This window comes from Oryx dammah, unplaced genomic scaffold (genome assembly GCF_014754425.2).
Source record: "Oryx dammah isolate SB20612 unplaced genomic scaffold, SCBI_Odam_1.1 HiC_scaffold_16, whole genome shotgun sequence".
Taxonomy (NCBI): domain Eukaryota; kingdom Metazoa; phylum Chordata; class Mammalia; order Artiodactyla; family Bovidae; genus Oryx; species Oryx dammah.
Window position 1 is genome coordinate 3,466,575 of NW_024070200.1, and position 20,449 is coordinate 3,487,023.

General features: G+C 54.5%; 1 protein-coding gene across 1 annotated transcript; it reads right to left on the minus strand.

Annotated features, from left to right (window-relative positions):
• Positions 1–17,779: 17,779 nt before the first annotated feature.
• On the minus strand, positions 17,780–19,750 carry DIO3 (iodothyronine deiodinase 3). Its single transcript, XM_040256912.1, has one exon. The coding sequence runs from the start codon at positions 19,748–19,750 to the stop codon at positions 18,845–18,847; it is 906 nt and encodes a 301-aa protein (XP_040112846.1). The 3' UTR covers positions 17,780–18,844.
• Between the last annotated feature and the right edge of the window lie 699 nt (positions 19,751–20,449).

Here is a 20,449-nt window from a genome sequence, read left to right on the forward strand (position 1 = left end):
AGTGTGGATGGACAGAGAAGTGTCCCGCAGCCAGGAGCTGGGCCCAGGGTGGGCTTTGCACCTACCTTCCCACCCTCGGGCTGTGCTCCCCAGTTGCTTCCTTAGACTCTCCCCTTCTGGAGCTCCCTTTGGGAGGCCCCCAAACTCCCAGGCTTATCTGGGTACTTGTCTCCACGGTCGTAAAGAACCCACCTCCCATTGCAGGAGGTGCAAGAGACTTGGGTTCCATTCCTGGGTCGGGAAGATCCCCTGAAAGATGAAATGGCAATCTACTCCAGTATTCTTGCCCGAGAAATCCCCATGGACAGAGGAGCCTGCTGGGCTCCCGTCCATGGGGTCGTGAAGAGTTGGACAAAACTGAGTGACCGAGCACAGCGCAGCAGCACCTGTCTCCATGAAGACGGCGTGTTTTGGCCGTGGAAACAAAGCTCATATGTAAAAAAAAAGCTCTGTTTTGAAAAAAAAAAATTATATCAGAGCATACTTGATAAACAATGTTGTGTTACTTTGAGGTGTACAGCAAAGTGCTTCAATTATACCTACACATGTATCTATCCTTTTTCAAATTCTTAAGAAAAGGCCCCTTACTCTCCATCAGTGAGGGGAGAGAACCCTCCCCCCAACCCCATGATGGCTCCTTCCTGAGTTCTGGGAATGTCACCTCCACTCTCATGAAGCTGGCTACATGCTGGCCCTTCGGATGGACGCAGCCCCTGGGTGACTTCTCTGCCCCCCTCCTGGCCTGCAGCTTTAGAAAAATCCCACCTATGGATGGTTTACCGAGCGCTGCTGCCTGGGAAGGGCTTCAGACATGCAGAGCCATGAGCAGGGGTCTGGGAACCGGGGCAGCCTCCTGGCAGACCCTGCTCCTCGGCTCATGGATGAGGGGCTCGAATGCCTTTCTCCTGCAGCCTCCTTCTACTCAGGCATCTAGACTATTTATAACTCAAGGAATTATTTGCTGATACCAGCTGGCTGCTTTTCTTTCTCAAGTGGCCTGTGTAATATCTAAAAGAATGAAAGGCAATTTTTTAAAAAAGAGACTCCTTCTGTAAATGATTTACTTTCTAGAGGCGTCATGGCAGTTGCAAACACTTCTGAAATCCGGAAGCTTTTAGACCTGGGCCATATTGTTCAAATCGGGTCTCACTGAGGCAAGACGGGACTTATTTGGAGTGGAGGGAGGGGTTGTCTGTGAGCAGTAACCCTGAAGGCACAAAATAACAACACCCCCTTCAGGCGCTGTGTCTAGGCACTGTCAAGCTTCATCAAGTCCATCACAAGAACCCTCTGATGTAGGTGCTACTTTTACTATTTTTTAGCAAAGAAAAAAAATTTTTTTACAAATAAGATATACATACATATATTTTAAACTTTATTTTATATTGGGCTATAGCCGATTAACAATGTTGTGATAGTTTCAGATGGACAGCAAAGGGACTCAGCCATGCATATACGTGTATCCACTCTCCCCTAGGAGAAGGCGGGAGGAGAAGGGGGTGACAGAGGATGAGATGGTTGGATGGCATCATCGACTCGATGGACATGAGTTTGAGCAAGCTCCGGGAGTTGGTGATGGGCAGGGAGGCCTGGAGTGCAGAGTCAGACACGACTGAGCGACTGAACTGAACTGACCTGATTCTCCGCTAAACTGCCCTCCCATCCAGGCTGCCACATAGCATTGAGCAGAGTTCGCTGTGCTACACAGTCAGTCCTTGTTGGTTATTCATTTTGAATACAGCAGTGTGTGTTCGTGTCCATCCCAAATCCCCTGAATATCCGTTCCCTCCATCCTTCCCCCTGGCTAACCAGAAGCTTGTTCTTTAAGTCTGTGAGTCTCTTTCGGTTTTGTGAGCAAGTTCGTTGATATCATTTCTTTTTAGATTCCATGTATAAGGGATGCCATCTTTACAAATAGAAAAATGCTTCTTACAAATCAGGGAACTGAGGCCCAGGGAGAAGACACTGCTTCCTTGGCCACACTGCTCCTAAGTGGCGGGGCAACGTGCAGGTGGAAAGGGGAGAAGGGGAGAGGGCTGCCCCGGTGGTCCACAGCCCGAGTTCAAGTTCCGCCTCTGCTGCTTCCCGGTGGCCTGAGCCCCTACACTTCGTGGCTGGAAGCACCGCTGCAGGAGACCGGCTCCCCGGGGCTCTGTGCTGTTCGCTGATGGGGGGCAGCTGCAAGGTTGTCTGCGGGCCGAGACCCCAGGTCTGGGTCTGTGGCTCTCCTCCCAAGCCCCTGGGGCTGTCCTGTCTCCTAAACCAGACATCCAGCTCTCTAGGAGCTGCCCTGGATACGCACCCCTGCAACAGGCTCGGAACCAAGAGCACGTGTTTCCAGCCAAGAGGCTCCCTGGGGCTCCCGGTGCAGCCGGTCCGCCTGGGAAAGGGGATATGTGCCCACCCATTGCACAGATGGAAACACTGAGTCTAGGGGAGAAAGGAGCTCGTCAGACTGATGTTAGTGGTGGCAAAAGCTTGCGTGACCAACCCAGGATTCTATTTATTCATTTACTATTCTAGATATTTCTTTATTTTAAATAATTTTATTTTATGTCTTTATTTATTGGCGTGCGGGATCTTAGTTCCCTGACCAGGGATGGAACCTGTGCCTGTTCATAGGAAGCGTGGAATTTTAACCACTGGACTTCCAAAGAAGTCCCTATTCTAGATTAGAAATATCACCTAGATATATTTATCTAAAGATATCACCACCACCCACCATTCGTTGAGTCTTGGCCTTCTGACAGGCACCTTCTCTCCAAACCCAGGCAGTGAGGCAGGCATACCACCCCATTTCACTGAGGAGGAAAACCGAGGTCTGGGGAAATGATAACTACCTGCGCTTTGAGATTTTCATCCCAAGCTTGTGCAGATGTGCTGGGGGCTTCCGAAGGCAGAGGCCCTTTTTTCCTCTTGTCCCCACCCTGGCTTATCCCTGAGGCCCACGCTGGAGTCCTGAGCCCCGGGCGGCTTTCTTTCCTCGGAGGAGATCGGGGACCACTTCACTCGCCAGCGGCAGAGGCGGAAGCAGCTCAGTGGCCCCTCCCCCAGGTTTGGAGAAGTGGGTTGAAACTCCCCCTTACCCATGGCTGCATGTGGTATCACCCTAGCGCAGGGTGCCTGGGGGCCATGGTGCAGAGCGGTCCGGACCAGTGACAAGGGTGTGGTGGAGCCATGCTATCTGGGGGCCCCCAGGGGTTGTGGGCATTCACCTCCCTTTTCCTTTGACTCCTCCATGGTTGGGTGCTGGAAGCTTGTAGAAATGAAGTATTGGGGAGTGTGGTCTGTATTTTGGACAGGAAGTGCCGGCCCTGAGGTGGGGGCTAGAGTAGCCCAGCCCACGGTCGCTTGGATGTGATGGGGTGATGTTCAGGTACATTAGACAGGGTGCTAAAGGCAGGGAAGCCCACCCCTGGGAGCCTGACAGCCTGGGGTGGTATCCCGACTCTGCCTCTTGCTAGCTGGGCAATGGAGCCTCAGTCTTCCTACCTACAAAATGGGGGTGTCGCTGTTAAGATGCTTTTAGGGAGTCTGTGCAAAGTGGTACCTAGAGGTGCTCAGCCGATACGTGCCGGCTCCTGTGCGCCTGCTCCAGCCAGGCCCTGGATCCAGAGGGTCCCCAGGGATGGCCTCTCAAGAGACCAATGTCACCCCATCTCAGGCCCCCTAGATGCTGAGGACTTATTTCTCTTTCACCTGTTTTAAGAAGTGAAATGCAGTAGGGGGGGGGGGGGGGGGGAACGTGGGGGGGTGGGGGCCGTGTGCTCCGCTTTTCATGTTTAGTTATGAAAAATAAAGAGAAAAAATAACCACGACCATGGCCGGTTTCAACACATAGCAACCTTTGTTTTTGAGTCTTAAACACGACATCAACATTAATTACAGCCAGATCCCCTTTGCCCTCCTTCAGAACCCAACCCGCCACCTTTCCCCAGAGGGGATGCCCTTTGAAAGGCCACTCGTCTCTCCTGAGCGTCTCCGTGGGCGTGTCCCCAGGTTTATCCTAGATCACTTGCGCGCGTTTCACAAACACGGAGTGGTTTTGTGCACACCCTCCGCCACTCGCTTTTTCCAGTCCACATCATGTTTGGGGGAGGGGGCTGTATGGAGTCTTCCTGGCTCCGCGCCAGCTTTCTCTAGGTACAGTGAGCAGTTCAGCAGCTTGCGGGCTTCCCGTCGACTTCTCTTGTTTGGGAGTCAGTAGTTGTGGTGCGTGGGCTTAGTCGCCCCATGAAATGTGGAATTCTTCCTAATCCACGTCCCCTGTGTTGTTAGGTGGACTCTTAACCACTGGGCCACCAGGGAAGTTCCACACCATTTTTTAAAATCGAGATGCAATTCACATAACATAAAATCAACCATTTTAAAGTGCATACTTGAGTGACTTTATTGCACGCGCAGAGCTGGGCAGTCGCCACCTTTGTCTCCCAACACACCAGTGAGCCAGTCCCAGGCTCTCTGGGCACGCTTCCGTGTGGACAGCCTAGGTGGGAAGGCGTGTGGCTTTGATGTTTTGGTTCCATCTCCCTGGTTCCTAGTGAGGAGGCATGTCTTCCTAGTGCTGCTATGGCAAAGCACCACAATTAGGGGCCCCAATCTATGCACTTTTGTCCTCCCGTAGTTCTGGAGGTGGCAGTCTGGCTCCGGTCTCACTGGTCTGAGATGAAGGTGTCGGCAGGGCTGTGCTCCTTCCGAAGGCTCTGTGGGAGACTCTGTCTTCGGTTTTGCGTTTTCCAGCTTCTAGAGCTGTCTGCACTCCTTGGCTCAGGGCCCTTTCCTTCCTCTTCAAAGTCAGCTGTCTGGCGTCTTCCAGTCTCTCTCTCCTTGGACCCTCTTGTGGGGAGCTTTTGATGACTTTGGCTCCAGTGAGAAAATTTCCAGGATCATTTCCCCAACCTCCAGGTCCTTCACTTCATCACACGTGCAGAGTCTGCGTTGTCATAGAAGGGGACCAATCCATGGGGTCTAGGGCTTAGGACGTGGGCACCCCCGGGAGCATTATTCTGCCCATCACGGAGGTGAGTGGTGGGCAGAATAATGTGGTCTCTGCCCCATTATTGTAAGTGGTCTGCCACACGTGGTCGCTGCCATCTTCCTTCCGCCTCGGGCAGCCTCCAGTTGCCTCTCTCTGTCCGGCTCTTTATTGCACGTGGAAGTTCCTTGTTCTCTTGGTTGTATGGGCCACAAATAGGTTCAGTGCCTGCTTTGTCCCTTTTTTTAAAATAAACAGCCAGGGTGCCAGCAGGAAACAACGGGCACCCCCAAATCAGAGGACTGTTTCATGAGATGCAGAGAAACCGCCAAGGAACAGTGGGGTGCCCCAGGCTGTCAGCACCAGGAGCCATTGCCACCCTGAGGCTTCAAGGGGCAAAGAGAGGCAGAGCTGGGTGGACAAAGCCCTCCCTAGACAACCGTGCTGTCTCCCGGCCTCAGCCTCTGCAGGGAGTTCACTGCGGGAGGTCTGGAGGGGGAGGCATGAACACCAAGACAAGGGTCAGCTTAGTTCATGGCATCTTCGGTTACAGAGAGTATCTTTTAATTTTTCCATAAAGCAACATTTCCTTTATTCTTTCTTTATCTTTTTTTAAAATAGGAGAATCTTCTCTATCCTTAGAGCATAAGTGAAGTGAAGTGAAGTTGCTCAGTCGTGTCCGACTCTTTGCGATTCCATGGACTGTAGCCTACCAGGCCTCTCCATCCATGGAATTTTCCAGGCAAGAGTACTGGAGTGGGTTGCCATATATTCTTTAAAAAAAAAATGGCAGGTGGCTTAGTGGTAAGGAGTCCACCTGCCGATGCAGGGGACACAGCTTTGATCCCTGGGTTGGCAAAATCCCCTGGAGGAGGAAATGGCAACTCACTCCAGTATTCTTGTCTGAATAATCCCTTGGACAGAGCCTGGCAGGCTATACTTCATGGGGTGGCAAAAGAGCCAGACACGACTTAGGGACTAAACGACAACAATGATACATTATATGCATATTTTTAAATTGCGGTAAAGTATACATAACATGAAACTGACCATTTTAAACCATTTTCCTGTGTGTAATTCAGTGACATTAAACACAATCCCAGCGATGAGCAACCATCCCCACTGTCCATCCCCAGAATGCTTTTCATCTTGCACAACTGAAACGCTGTACCTGTTAAAATGCAATTTCCATTGATCCCTCCATTCAGCCCCAGGCACCCACCATTCTACTTCCGGTCTCTATAAATTTGATTCCTCTAGGGGCATCATATGAATGAAATAAAACATCTGTCCTTTTGTGACTGGCTTTATTTCACTCAGAATAATGACCTCAAGTTTCATCCAGGCTGTGGCCTGTGTCCATAGGAAGGAAGGAAGAATCTCCTTCCTTCTTGAAGTGAAGTGAACTGAAAATCACTTTGTCATGTCTGATTACTGGAGTGGTTAGCCGTTCCCTTCTCCAGGGGATCTTCCTGACCCAGGAATCGAACCCAGGTCTCCTGCATTGCAGGCAGATTCTTTACCAGCTGAGCCACAAGGGAAGCCCAAGAACACTGGAGTGGGTAGCCTGTCCCTTCTCCATGGGATCTTCCCCACCCAGGAATTGAACCGGGATCTCCCACATTGCAGGCGGATTCTTTACCAACTGAGCTACCAGGGAAGTCCTTCCTTCTTAAGGCTGGGTAACATTCCATTTCAGTAGAGCCCGCGTTTTGTTTATCCGTTCCTCCATCCATGCAGTGCACGTTAAGTCGCTTCAGTCATGTCCGAGTCTTTGTGACCCCATGGACTGCAGCCTTCCAGGCTCCAACGTCTATGGGCTTCTCCAGGCAAGAATACTGGAGTGGCTTGCCATGCCCCCCTCCAGGGCGTCTTCTCGACTCAGGGACTGAACCCGCATCTCTCATGTCTAACCTGCGTGGACATCTTCTTGACTCAGGGATTGAACCACAGCTCTTGTCTAACCTGCGTGGGCAGGCGGGTTCTTTGCCACTTGCACCGCCCAGGAATCCCATCCATGGACACTTGGCTTGTTTCTGCCTTTTGGCTACTGTGAATAATGCTGGTTTGAACACGAGTGTACAAGTATCTCTTAAGAGTCTGCTTTCCGTTCTTTTGAGTGTGTACCCAGCAGTGTAATTGCTGGATCAAATGGTAATTTTGCATTTAATTTTTTGAGGACGTCCCATAGTGGCTGCAACCATTTTGCATTCTCACCAGCAGAGCACAAGGATTCCAATTTCTGCACACCCTCACCAACACTTGTTACTTTTCTTCTTTTTTAAAAATAGTAGCCATGCTAATGGGGGTGAGGAGGCATCTCATTATGGCAGAGACATATTCTTCCCAAAGTTGTAACTCTTTGCTTTCCATGCTGAGCTTTAGCCCACGGGCAACTTGTTTTTGTGTAGGTGCAGAACAGGGACAGGCTCCCCAGGTGGCTCAGCCATAAAGAACTCGCCTGCTGATGCAGGAGACACAGGAGATGCTGGTTCGATGCCTGGGTGGGGAAGATCCCCTGGAGGAGGCCATGGCAAGCCACTCCAGTGTTCTTGCCTGGAGAATCCCGTGGAAAATCCTGAGGACCCACAGACTGCAGACACCCCTGCAGTATCTGCCATGGCCCCCCAGGACACCAGCCTCTCTCTGGGTTCTGGGCTCTGTTGGTCTCTCCTGGGGTGTCTTACTTTTTTTGTGATCACATTGTAAGCTGTCTATTCCGTTCCCGTGGTTGTGCCAGGATGCTTTTCCAAAGACAGCCATCCCAAGCCCTGAGCCTGGTTGGAGGCTTGTCCCCCAGCCCCTCTGCCCACCATGTGACACTTCCCTGTCCCTTCCGAGGGCCTCAGGGTAAAGCATCAGCGCCACAAAGGGCCTTCCAGCCTCACTTTCATCCCGGGCTGCGCCTTCCTGGCTTCGTGGACTTTGCTGCCTTTGCCCAAACCTGCCAGATTGTCCTCACTGCCAAGGCTCTGCACACGTCATTTTTTTCCATCCCCGAGCTACTACCTGAGCGCCCAGTCCTTCATGATACACCTCCTCCAGGCAGCCCTCCTTGATGTCCCACCTTGGGCTTCCCGCCTCCCAGGCTTTCAGTGCTGGTTGTTGGTTTCTGTTTCTCCCACTTACTTGATTGCTTTGTGAGGGTGGAGCTAGGCCCTCCCGGTGCCCCATACAGGCCTCATACGGGGGGGCTCACTGAGGGTCTGGAGAGCAGAGGTACGCGGTCACCCTTGCACACACACTCTCACACACCTGCCCTGCGTTTCTGGCTGAGCGAGGGGCTGCGCAGTTTCCTGGCCTTTGCACGGGTTCCTCCCCTTCCCTGACACCCTTTCCCCGACCACCCGGCTCTGCCTCAGCCCGAGGCCTCCCTGAGCCAGCAGGGTCCTAGCACAGTGTGATGGCGAGTGTCCCCCTGCCATCTTCACAGTGCCCGGCCTGGGGTGAGCAAACAGCCCGTAGGGCTGGTCCCCGGAGAGGTGGCCAAGTGCAGGGGGATCAAAAGTGTGTGTCCCCAGGACGTTACCTAACCTCTCCCAGCTCCACTCTCCTCCCGGAGAATTGGGTGCAACTATAACTCGGTCCACTGTGCTATACCCCGAACAGCCAACCCCCCTCCTGGGACCCACGGTTTGTGTGTCTGAGTGTGGGCATGTGGCTTGTGTGTGTCTGAGTGTGCCAATGAGAGGAGCACGTGCAGGTCTGGGCCAGGGTGCAATGAGGAGGCTGGCCGGGAGGGTCTCAGAGCCGTTGACTCTGGCCGTTGGAATCCCCTTCCTGGGCGCAGGTCCTCTGCAGGAGCCCCTTGTTCAAAGGGCCCCACGCTGGACTCGGCGCTCTGTGGCCACTGCCTTGAAGTCCTTTTTATTTTTTTAAAATTGAGGTGTAGATGACTTACAGTGTCGTGTTAGTTTCGGGTATATAGCAAAGTGATTCAGTGACTCGTATAAATAAATGAATACTGCTCCTGCTAAGTCTCAACAGTCGTATCCGACTCTGTGCGACCCCATAGACGGCAGCCCACCAGGCTCCCTGGTCCCTGGGACTCTCCAGGCAAGAACACTGGAGTGGGTTGCCATTTCCTTCTCCAGTGCATGAAAGTGAAAGTGAAGTCGCTCAGTCGAGTCAGACCCTCAGTGACCCCATGGACTGCAGCCCACCAGGCTCCTCCGTACATGGGATTTTCCAGGCAAGAGTACTGGAGTGGGGTGCCATTGCCTTCTCCGACATAAATGAATATATATATATATATGTATTTCAGACTCTTTTCCATTATAGTATATTACAAGATACTGAGTGTAGTTACCTGATTTTTACAGTAGGTCCTTATTGTTTACCTATTCTGTACATAGTAGTTTGTATCTGTTAATCCCAAACTCTTAACTTATCCCTCCTCCTTCCCCTTTGGTAACCATAAGTTTGTTTTCTATGTCATTTCTGTTTTGTAAATAAGTGATACCCACAATGAAGTATCACCTCACACCAGTCAGATGGCCATCATCAAAATGTTTACAAATAATAAATGCTGGAGAAGGTGTGGAGAAAAGGGAACCCTCCGACAGTATTGGTGGGGATGTAGATTGGTACAGCCACTGTGGAGAACAGTTCGGTCATTCCTCAAAAAACTAAAAATAGAACTATCATACAATCTAGCAATTCCACTCCTGTGCACATATCTGGGAAAATACCATAATTCAAAAAGACGCATGCACCCCAGTGTTCATTGCAGCACTATTTACAAAGGCCAAAACATGGAAGCAACCCAAATATCATTGACAAAGTGGATAAAGAAGATGTGATATGTATACAGACATATACACATATATACACAATGGAATATTACTCAGCCTTTAAAAAGAATGAAATCATGTCACAGCAACCTGGATGGACCTGGAAGTGATCACACGAACTGAAGGAAGTCAGACAAAGACGAATATCATATGACATCACTTAGAAATGAAATCTAGGAAAAGATACACGCTGAAATTCTTAGTCATTTTTGTCTTTGCATTGCGTCTTTTTCTTAATATGTATCTATTTTATTGAAGTATGGGCGACTTACAGTGTTTCAGTGCACAGGAAGGTGATCCAGTTATACGGATACACATAGATTATTTTTGAAATTATTTTCCATTATAGGTTATTTAAGATACTGACTGTCAGTGAAACTGGAAGGGACTGGGGAGCATGCATGAGCAGAGGAAATGGGGATAGTGCCGCCCTGTTCCTGGCCGCTAGGTTCCCACCGGGCATTCGTGATGCAGGGGGTGGAGGATCGCAGGGGGGCGCAGCACACGGGAGGCGGAGTCGCACACGGGAGGCGGAGTCGCACTCAGAGCAAGGAGGATGCAGGTACCTGTGTTTGGAAGCTGTCCACTTGCCCTGAAAACAATGGCCTGGAGGGGAGTGGGCGATCGGGCGCCCACAGCTCCATTCCCCGCCACCCTGCCTTCCTCAGCAGCAGCCTGTCCTTCAAACATGGGGCACAAAGCGCAATGCAAACAGCTGAGTCAGTTTTGCGCAGTATTTCCACTGAGCGGGTGAGGATGAAACATAGGTGCAGGTCTGAGCTACGAAATACGGATTATGTAATTTTAGTGACTGTGTGTTGTGGATTAAATGATTTTATGAAAGTGAAAGAGGGTTTCCCTGGTGGCTCAGATGGTAAAGAATCTGCCTGCAAAGAAGGAGACCTGGGTTTGATCCCTGGATTGGGACGATCCCCTGGAGAAGGGTATGTCAGTGCTTGTGTGTTACGAATTCAATGCTCTTATGGGTACACGCGTGCTAGGTTACTTCGGTTGTGTTTGACTCTTTTGTGACCTTATAGATCGTAGCCCGCCAGGCTCCTCTGCCCGTGGGACTCTCCAGGCAAGAACACTGGAGTGGGTTGCCATGCCCTCCTCCAGGGGATCTTCCCAATCCAGGGGTCGAGCCTGTGTCTCTTATGTCTCCTGCACTGGCAGGCAGGTTCTTTACCATCTGTGAAAGCCCAAGTGCTCTGATACTTGCATTTAAAACTGGAAAAATGAATGGTAAACATGCTTAAAATTTGAAAAGGTCAACTTTATCAGTCAACTTGACAGGGCTGTGGGGTGTCCAGTCATTTGGCCAAACATGATTCCAGAGTGTGGGGTGGATGAGGGTAACAATGGAAACTGAATGGACTAAGAAAAGCAGATTGCTCTCCCAATGTGGGCGAGCCTTGTCCGATCAGTTGGGGGCCTGACCAGGACGTAAGGGATGGAGGGAGGGAGAATCCACTCGCCCTGCCTGACTGTCTTGGGGCTGGAACATCCATCTTCTGCCTTCAGAATACTCACACTCACACCAGGACTTACTCCATCAGCTCTCTTGGGTCTTGAGCCTTCGGATTTGGACTAGAACTTAACACATGACTGGCTCTCCTGGTCTCTGGCTTGCCTGTGGTAAAGCAGGTAAAGCTTGCCTGTGGACTTCTCAGCCTCCATGATCACATAAGCCAGTTCCTTAGAGTTAAATCTCTCTCCCTCTCTCCCCTTGGCTTTATTTCTCTGGAGAACCTGGATAACACACAATTCAAAATGCTAATTTTTCTTTACTGATAATGACATTAAGTAACAAATAAACAGCACAAGCTGAGGTGCCAGCAGAAGAAAGGAAACAGCCTGTTATTTTGTACCTTAACTCCGGGAGACAGTGAAGGACAGGGAAGCAGAGAGTCGGACACGACTGAGTGACGGAACAACAGCTGTCACGAAGCTTCCTGCATTTTGAACAAAGGGTTCTGCATTTTCCTTTTGCTCCGGGCCCCGCAGATGACCCAGCTGGCAAAACTGCTGGTCCTTTCTTCCTTGGCTGTAGGTCGCCAGGTACGTGGGGAATCTGGGAGCCTCTGTCTGGTCACAGAGGCCCAGCTGGCTGTGGAAGGTGGAATCCAGGTCTCAGAGACTGCGGTCTCCCCAACAGCCCTTTGAGCTCTGAGTCTGCCCCTGCCTGGCCCAGAGAGACTGCATTGTTGTCAGCATCATTATCACCACCTCCCTCCCCCAGGACTGCCAAGTTAATTTTTTAAAGTGTTTTTTAAAGAAATATTATTGCTATCACTATTTTTAAAGATTCATTCATTTATTTTACTTTGGGCTGCACTGGGTCTTTCCGGCCACACGCAGGCTTTCTCTAGCTGTGGTGAGTGAGGGCTGCCCTTCGTTGCTGTGTGGGGGCTTCTCACTGCAGGGGGTTCTCTGGTTGTGGAACAAGGGCCCTAGGGTGCTTGGGCATCAGTGGTTGCAGCCCACAGGCTTCAGTGCTTGTGGCACATGGGCTTAGCAGCTCCACGGCATGTGGGATCTTCCCAGAGCAGGGACTGAACCCGTGTCCTCTGCAGTGGCGGGCGGACCAACAGGGAAGTCCTAAAAATGATTTGGCTGCATCGTGCCACATACAGGATCTTAGAACCCACGCCCTCTGCATCGCGGCCGTGAAACTTGAACCAGTGGACCATGGAGGAAGTCCCAGGACCGTCACATTTAGAAAAACAAACATGTTTTTCTAAACTGGATGTCCAGTTAAATTTGAACTTCAGATAAACAATGAATAATATTTTTTAGTATAAGTATATCCATGCATTATTTGGTACATACTTTTACTGAAACATTATTTGCTGCTTGCCTGAAATTCAAATTAACTGATGTCCTTTATTCAGCAACCGCATTCCCTTTCTCCTTTTCAAATGTTTGTTTTCTCAGCACCACCCCACACCAAGCCCTCCCAGCATCCCCACCGCCCACCCCTGGGTCTGGTCCAGGACTCCCCGTTTCCACCCAGAACCCCTCTCTGCCCTGACCTCTGGGTTTCTCCTCGCTACAGCCACTGTTTTTGCTGTTTTAAACCCTATTTTTCTGTCATAAGAGCAATACATGTTCACTACAGAAAAATCACAAGCTCCAGACAAGCAACAAGAAGAAAGTAAGAAAACACTCATAATCTCGCCCACACAGAGACAGCTACTGTGAATTCCTCGGGGGAGATTTTTCCAGAGCTGCATGTGTGTGTTTCTCTGCAGATATTAAAAAAAAAAAAAAAAGAGCCCAATTCAGACCTACTGTCCTACAAGAGCTTCGTGTTCCTGTCGCTGCAGAGGGAAGAACAGTCTGTGTGGGGAGGGTCAAGGTCCTGGATCATTTAGCCACCGAGAGAGGGCCTCTGTGTAGCCTGACGTTAGGCCCCAGGGTCAGGGAGGCCGGTGGTGAAAGCTGCTTTCTAGTCCACAGCCCTGTCTCTCAAGTCTAGGGCTGCTATCACCAAGCACCGAAGACTGAAGGCTTTAAATGGCAGGAATCTCTGCTCTGACAGTTCTGAAGGTTCTCAGCTGAGCTGGTTTCTCCTGAGGCCTCTCTTCTTGGCTTTATGATGGACATCTTCTTTCTCCATCCTCACGTGGTCGTCCCTCTGGGCGTGTCTGTGTCCCGACTTCCTCTTCTCATAAGGACACCGGTCAGATCGGAAGAGGGCCCACCCCAATGACCCCGTACTAACTTGAGTCAGTGTAAGTCGCTCAGCCATGTCTGACTCTTGGCAGCCCCATGGACTGTAGCCCGCCAGGCTCCTCTGTCCATGGGATTCTCCAGGCAAGAATACCGGAGCAGGTTGCCATTTTCTTCTCCAGGGGATCTCCCCGACCCAGGGATTGAACCTGGGTCTCCTGTGTTGCAGGTGGATTCTTTACTGTTTGAGCCACCAGGGAAGCCCATACTCGCTTATACCCTCTTTAAAGATCCTGTCTTCAAATAAGGTCACATTCTGAGGGACTAGGGCCAGGACTTGAGCGTATGACTTTTGGTGGTCGACACAATTCAGCCCGTAACACACTGGGCCAGCCTGCTTCAACCATGCCAAGTCTCAATGTCTTCATCACTGAAATGGGGCTGATAACTGAACAGCTCCTAAGCCTGAGCTCGAGAGCCTGGGGGCCGCAAGTACTGAGGCCTGAGTACTGGAGCACGTGCTCTGCAACAAGAGAGCCCGCCGTGGCAGCCCCTGCAACTAGCAAGTAGCCCTGCTCTCTGCAACTAGAGAAAAGCCACAGGGCAACGAAAACCCAGCATCGCCAAATAAATAAATACTCTTTTTTTTAAAGAGGGAGATGAGGATGACCGGATCAAATAATTCTGATGGAGCCCTTAGCCCAGTACCTGGCTCCTAGATCAAACACACAGATGTTACTTCTCCCTGTGGTACGTGTGGGTAGTCCCACCTCTGGGAAGGTCACTTCTCTGCAGATGGATGCCTGGGTAATATCAACAGGAAGCCATGGACCTGTTGGTACTTACCTAGCCCTTTGCCCAACAGTTTATTTCCATCCGGTAAATACCAAGAGGTATTGTGTTCTGAACACAATTTGCACCTTTTAGGCCTCCATGGCTCTGCACTGGCAGTACCCTCCACCAAGGATGTCCATCTTTCCTTGTCTTTCTGGAGGAGGCATTTGTTTCTTCAAGGGAGTAAATAAGACCCTCTAGAACTCTTACCATGCCCCCCCTTCCCTGCTTAGGGCTAAACTGTGCGCTAAGCTGACATGGGCCTTGAAAATACTAATGATGAGGAGGGCTGTTGATGGTTAGATGACTGTCTCCTTCCCCTCCTCCCCACTCCTCTGAGCATTCCTTGAAGGCAGAGATGAGTTCCTTCTGGGGGCGGGAGGGGGGGCCACTCAGACATCCGGACGGTGCCTGGCACCAGTTACTCTGCAGGCAGAGACCTGCTCAGACTAGACGGATGGCCAGGCCGAGGATGCCAGGATAGGAAATGGCATGGAAACTGTGGGGGCGGGTGGGGTGATCACCGAACACGCCACGGCGTGATTGCAGTGACAGCGCCGTGGAGACTAGAGCTGAGGACGTGCTCAGGTAGGGCTGTCAGCAGGTGAAGTGGAGCCTGGAAGGAGGCACACGAAACAGTCCACAGGGGTGGTCCCGAGGAGGAGGGCCTGGGGCGCTTGGGGGTGGCTGTCAAACCTTTCCAAACATTCTGGATCCCTCAGGAGAGCCACACTTCACACCAGCCACACTGCACGTCCTGTACAAGCATGCACACACAGGCACACGCACAAAGGTTTCAGGAAGCCACAGTTAACTTAGATGACATGGTATTTACATTGTATGTCTTCCATTTCAGTTCTTCAAGATGCCTGACTTGATCTGGTAAGTTGATTTCATGAGCCGCTGCTGGGATCTGAAATGCGGTTTGAGACCGCTTGCTCTAAGCAAGCCTGACACTTTGTGCTCTGTGTTCCCCTGTATTTAAAATTTAATATTGAAAATGCATGTATGTCTTATTTTCATAGTTTTCAGTTCAAAATAAGGAAGAGAGAGAGAGCACTGGGGAAATACAAAACAATAAAATCAAATAGGTTTTCAGGAAGGCAGTTTAGCAAAATGTGGCAGAACAGACACAGACATGCGTGCGTCTAGCAATTTCACTTTAAGAAGTGTGCTCACGGGGCAGAGGGGTGTAGAGCCCCAGCACCTCATGAAGAATGTTTATAAAATGAAACAACATCCCTGACACCTGGGGCACCCATGGCCTGAGGTCACCCGATACGCGTTTACTGACGTGGAAAGGGGCAGGGATCGTGGAGAGAGAGGTGCCAGGGAGTCAAAAGTTGATGCCAGCCTACAGAAGGATAATCCTTCGCTGGCTTTACAAGGGTGGGTGAATGGGAGAGGCAAGTGAGAAAGTGCACACACCGAGAGGTTACCTAGGGTTGGCTGTCTCGGGACTTCCCTATTTTTGGCAATGAGCATGCGTTCTTTTCGTAAGGGGAGATTTTAAAGGAAATGGGAGAAAAGAAAGGAACAAGAAAAGGAGGGAAAGGGAAGAGCGAGAAAGAAACGGAAAGATGAGGGGGAGGAAGGGAGACAGGGAGGCCAGAGAAGAGAAAGGGGGAAGGGGTGGATGCTGGGGCGCCCAGGAGAGGCGAGCCCGCCAGGCCGCGCGGGCCGAGGCAGGAGCCGCAGGTCCCAGCGCCGCGCGCACTCGGGGTTTTGGTGCCAGGAGCCTGAGGAGGCTCGGAGGGGAGCGCGCAGCGCCTCCAACTAGACCCCCAGGTGGAGGACTGCGACCCGCAGCGAACCCGGCCCCCATGGGGGGCCTTGCGGCGGCTCCGCGCCGTCCGGGGTCTCCCTGCGCTTCGTCCCGGCCGTGCGCGCCGGAGTTCACCCGGCAACCCCGCCGCTGGCTCAGTATTCATTTTGGGAGTTTCGGGGTGCGACGAAGAGCGCGGGAGGAGGGGGATGGGAGGAGATGCGGAAACACCACCTGTGCCAGTTTTTTCTCTTTTTCTTAAAAGTAGCTTTTTCAATGTAAATACTTTTAAAGCAAAAAAAAAAAAACTCCCAGCTCAAGGTGTCAGTTTCAGAAAGTTTCACGGAGGAGCGGCGTGGGGGCTGGGCGCGGGACTGGAGGCGGCGTAAGTGGAGCTGGGGCTCCGTCCTGCCTCCAGCCTGCTTGGAACCTCGGTCCCGCAGACCACCCCGCCCCCCGCCCCGACCTTCCCCGGCTCCCCCTTCACGTGCGAGCGCACTTACACCCAGGCGCTCACATAAACCGCCCCCCCACCCCCGCCTCCCCATCCCGGGCTCGGGACTGTCCTGGGTCCCCGGGATGAGGAAGTGCGGCGGCTAGGCTCCCCCGATTCCTGGTCCGCGGGCTCCCGCCTCAGCTCTCCTTTCTCTGTTTCTCCCGCCCCCCACCCACTGTTCTGCTCAAGGCGTCACCAGCACAGGGAGGTGGAGACCAGCTAACCTCGCGCTCCCGGCATCGTCCTCACCTAGCGAGCAACACGCGAGCGGGGGGTGCGTGGGTGGGTGGGGGCAGGGACTGCGAGGGGGCTCCTGGCCCGGAATGCAGGGGGCGGGGGAGGGCTCTGTGCCAAACGCCAAGACCCCCGCCTCTCCCAGCCTGGGTGCCGGCCACCGCCATCCCTCTTTCGTCTCTCTCGGCTCGGCCACCTCGCTGTCCTCCGCTTCCCAGCCCTGAGCGCCTTGGCGGGGTGGTGATGAGGTTTGGCTCGAACTTGGGGAAGCGGAGGAGGGGGTGTTCTGGGCGGGGGGGGGCGCCCTCCAGCCACCCCCGCCCCACGGTAGGAGCTGCTGCTGGAGTGATGGCGCTGCAGGCCGCCTCTCCTTCCCCGGTCTCCCCGCCCTCCCCCACCTTGCGCTTTTCCATGGCGCCTCCTGGGGGGACCCCCCCAGCAGACCGGCAGGGATCGGAGGGGTGGGGGAGACGATTTTGCGGGTTTGAGGAGCGCGCGAGGGAGCAAGGAGGTGCTGGAAGTGGCTTAGGGAGGAGCCAGGTGTGCCGAAGCGCCTGTGGTGGGCGTGAGACCAGCCCAACCTGGTCCAAAGCCCCCGGGCCCTGCCTCGCTCCGTACCCCCCGCCTCCACACCGACGGTCGCCTGGAGAAGTTAGATGGGCGGCTGCAGGGTCAGCTGTCATAGCTTGCGTGCGTGTGCGCGCGCGCGCGCGCGGCAGCAAGTGCGGGCCTCGCCGCCTCTCCCGCCTCCCTGGGGACCCCGCCGGGCTCCACATCTCCGCTCTTCTCACCACCTCGGGTCCCCCACCCCGGGCCTGTGCTCATCCCGGGCATCGGCACAGACCCCCTTCCTTCTCCTCCCGCACCCCCGCTGGCGGAGGCTCTTTCTCTCCACCCTTCCCCCTAGGGTCACTATGGGGACGCGAGAGAGAGATTTGTGTGTAATTCTTGCCGCTGTTCAGAGGGAAGAAAAAAATAAAGGGACCAAAGGCAACCCGAAAGCAATTTACTTCAAGCCTTTATTATTGTAGTGTAAAAGAAGTTTATATACAGGGAACGTTTCCAGCAAAACACTCACTAAATAGCCTTCACATCAGGGCCCCCCCCACTTCCGGCCCCGCAGTCAGCAGCTCTGTCTGGGAGACCCCTCTTTCGGGGTTCCCAGGCTCGCCCCTCATCTTTCTTCTCCGGACTCCACCACTCGAACCCCGGGTCGCAGGAGCCCCGGCCCCTTCCTTCTGCCCGGGGCGCCGTGAACCCCGCCTCCTAAGCGGTCTTTCTTTGTCCCTAAGCAGTCCCTCAACCTCCCTCTCCCACCCCGTTGATGTGGTTTCCTCATGGAAATCCAGAGCACTTTCCCCTCTTGTCTTAGGTGCTGCTGCGAGCCTCCTGCAAATCAGAACCAGCTCGTGGTCGAGGCCAGTTAGAGACAGCTCGTCATCAGCAGTGGGGCTCGTGAGCACCCAAACTAAGAGGGGGAAATAACCCTGCCCACCCCTCCCCACCCCAAGCATCCTCCCCCAAGGCAGCAACAAGACACAGACACAAAAAGCAGCAGGGTATCCCTTCCCCGCGCGCGCGCGCGCGGGCGTGCGCGCGCGCGACAGGTGTGGGTGCCAGGCAACTAAGGCGAGCGGCTCGCGCTGCTGGAACCCAGCTGCGCCCAGGGCGCGCGGGCGCAGCCTAAGTCTCTTTGCGCCGGGCCAGCGCGCCTGCTTAAAAGCACGCTGGCTCTTCTCTTCTGGGGAGGGCGTGTGAGAGCCGTGGCAGGGGGCCTCTGCGAGCACAAGTCCAGGGGCACACAGGCAAGGGCGGCGTTGCCTCCACCCTCAGAAGGGGATTTAGAACAAGCCAAGCAAGTACAGGCGAGGGACAGTCGAAAGCAGAGTCTGGGGAGGTGGAAGGGAGCCTTCAGGTGGCTTGGCTGAGAGGGCAGACTCAGACGGCGACGCATGGCTCAGCTCAGCCGTGTCACTGGGCCCACGCCAAGCCTGTCTGGGAGCTGTTTGCACGTGGGCTTCGAAGGTTCGAAGGCATGGCCCGCCAAGTTCAGTCACGTGTCCATCGGTTGTTTACACTCGACGGGGTTGCGGGCCGTGCAGCTGCTCATCATAGCGCTCCAGCCAGGTGCGCAGCTCGGAGACCTGGTAGCCGTCGGGGCCGCGGCCGCCCTGGTACATAATGGTGCCGCTCTGGACGATGTAGAGGCGCTCGAAGTAGGCGCCGTAGGCCGAGCTGCTGGAGTTGGCCATCGTGTCGAGCACGAGAGAGCATTCCGGAGCCCCTTGCTGCAGTACGCGCGCGGCGCTGACCCGGTCCTCCAGGCTTCGGTGCTGCGGGATGCTGTAGGGAGAGTCTGTGGTGACCCAGCCGTCGGAAGGGTGCGCTTCCTCGATGTAGATGATGAGGAAGTCGACGTCGCGCTGATACTTGGTGACCAGGCGCTGGAAGGCGCTCATGCGCGCCATGAACGGTGGTCAGGTGCAGCTACCGAAGTTGAGCACCAGCGGGCGGTTTCCTCGGGCGTAGTCGAGGATGTGCTGGTTCTGGAAGCCGTCGGGCAGGACAACCTCAGAGTTGGGCGCCGGCCCGCCTTCATGCGCCTGCTTGAAGAAATCCAACTTCTGGCCGTGCCAGACGGCCCTCAGCGACGCCAAGGTGCACAGGCGGTTGTCATCGGACACGCAGACAGGCGGGTCGTCGGGGGGCACCTCTTCGCCGTCGCTGTTGAGTTCCACTTCGATTTCCGGCTGACCCCGACGTCGACGGCCCAGTAAATGCTTGCGGATGCACAGGAAGTCTAGCAGCCAGAGCATGAAGGCCGTGCCCAGGAAGCGCGGGAAGAGCACGAGGCACGAGGCCGTCTGGGCGCAGAGCCTCAGGGAGTGAAGCAGCAGGGAGCGCAGCATGGTGGCGGCGCCCCCCAGAGCCCCCCTACCTTCCCCCACCACCCACCGCGGGGCGGCCTGGCGAGGCATCTGGACTTCGGCTGTGCGGAGAGCTCAATTTATAGCCGAGGCATCAATTGGCGGGAGACTCCACCTCCGGCCGGGGCCCGCCCCCTTGCAACTTGAGCCCGAAGGGATCACCCCGCGGCGCGGCCAGGGCCTTAGAAATCGCCGGCCGAGGGCGAGCACCAGCGGCTGGAAGGCGGGGCGGCCCGGCCCGGAGGCCGGAGGGGCGGGGCTGGGCCCCGAAGCCCGCTAGCCCTGACGGGCGATCAGGACCTCGGCGGCGGCGCGGGTCAGACAGCTGGACCAGGGCCCTGGGAGTCCGCGGCGGAGGTCCTCCGGATAGCGCAGGCACCAAGCTGGCCCCGATCCCGGCGTCCCGGCCCCGGCCCGCGCGCGCCCCTCGCCGCGCACCTGAGCGGAGATCCCCGGCGGACAGCCGCGCCGCGCCGGAGCTCCGGTTCGCTTCCCGCGCGCCGCCGCCAACGCCGCCCCCGCCGCTGCTGCTCGTGCGGGGCCGCTGCCCAGGTGCCGCCGGAGCCTGGGTCGGCGGCCGCCGCTTCGCTGGCCCCAGCTCCCGCCCCGCCGGGGACGCCGGCCCGCAAGGAGGCAACTTTGGGCCCCCGCCGCTTGCCGCGTTCGCCGGCGGGCGCCGCTCGCCTCCCAGAGCCCGCCGCCCCGCGCCCGCCGCGCCCAGCGCCCAGAGCGCTCCCAGCTCTGCTGGGG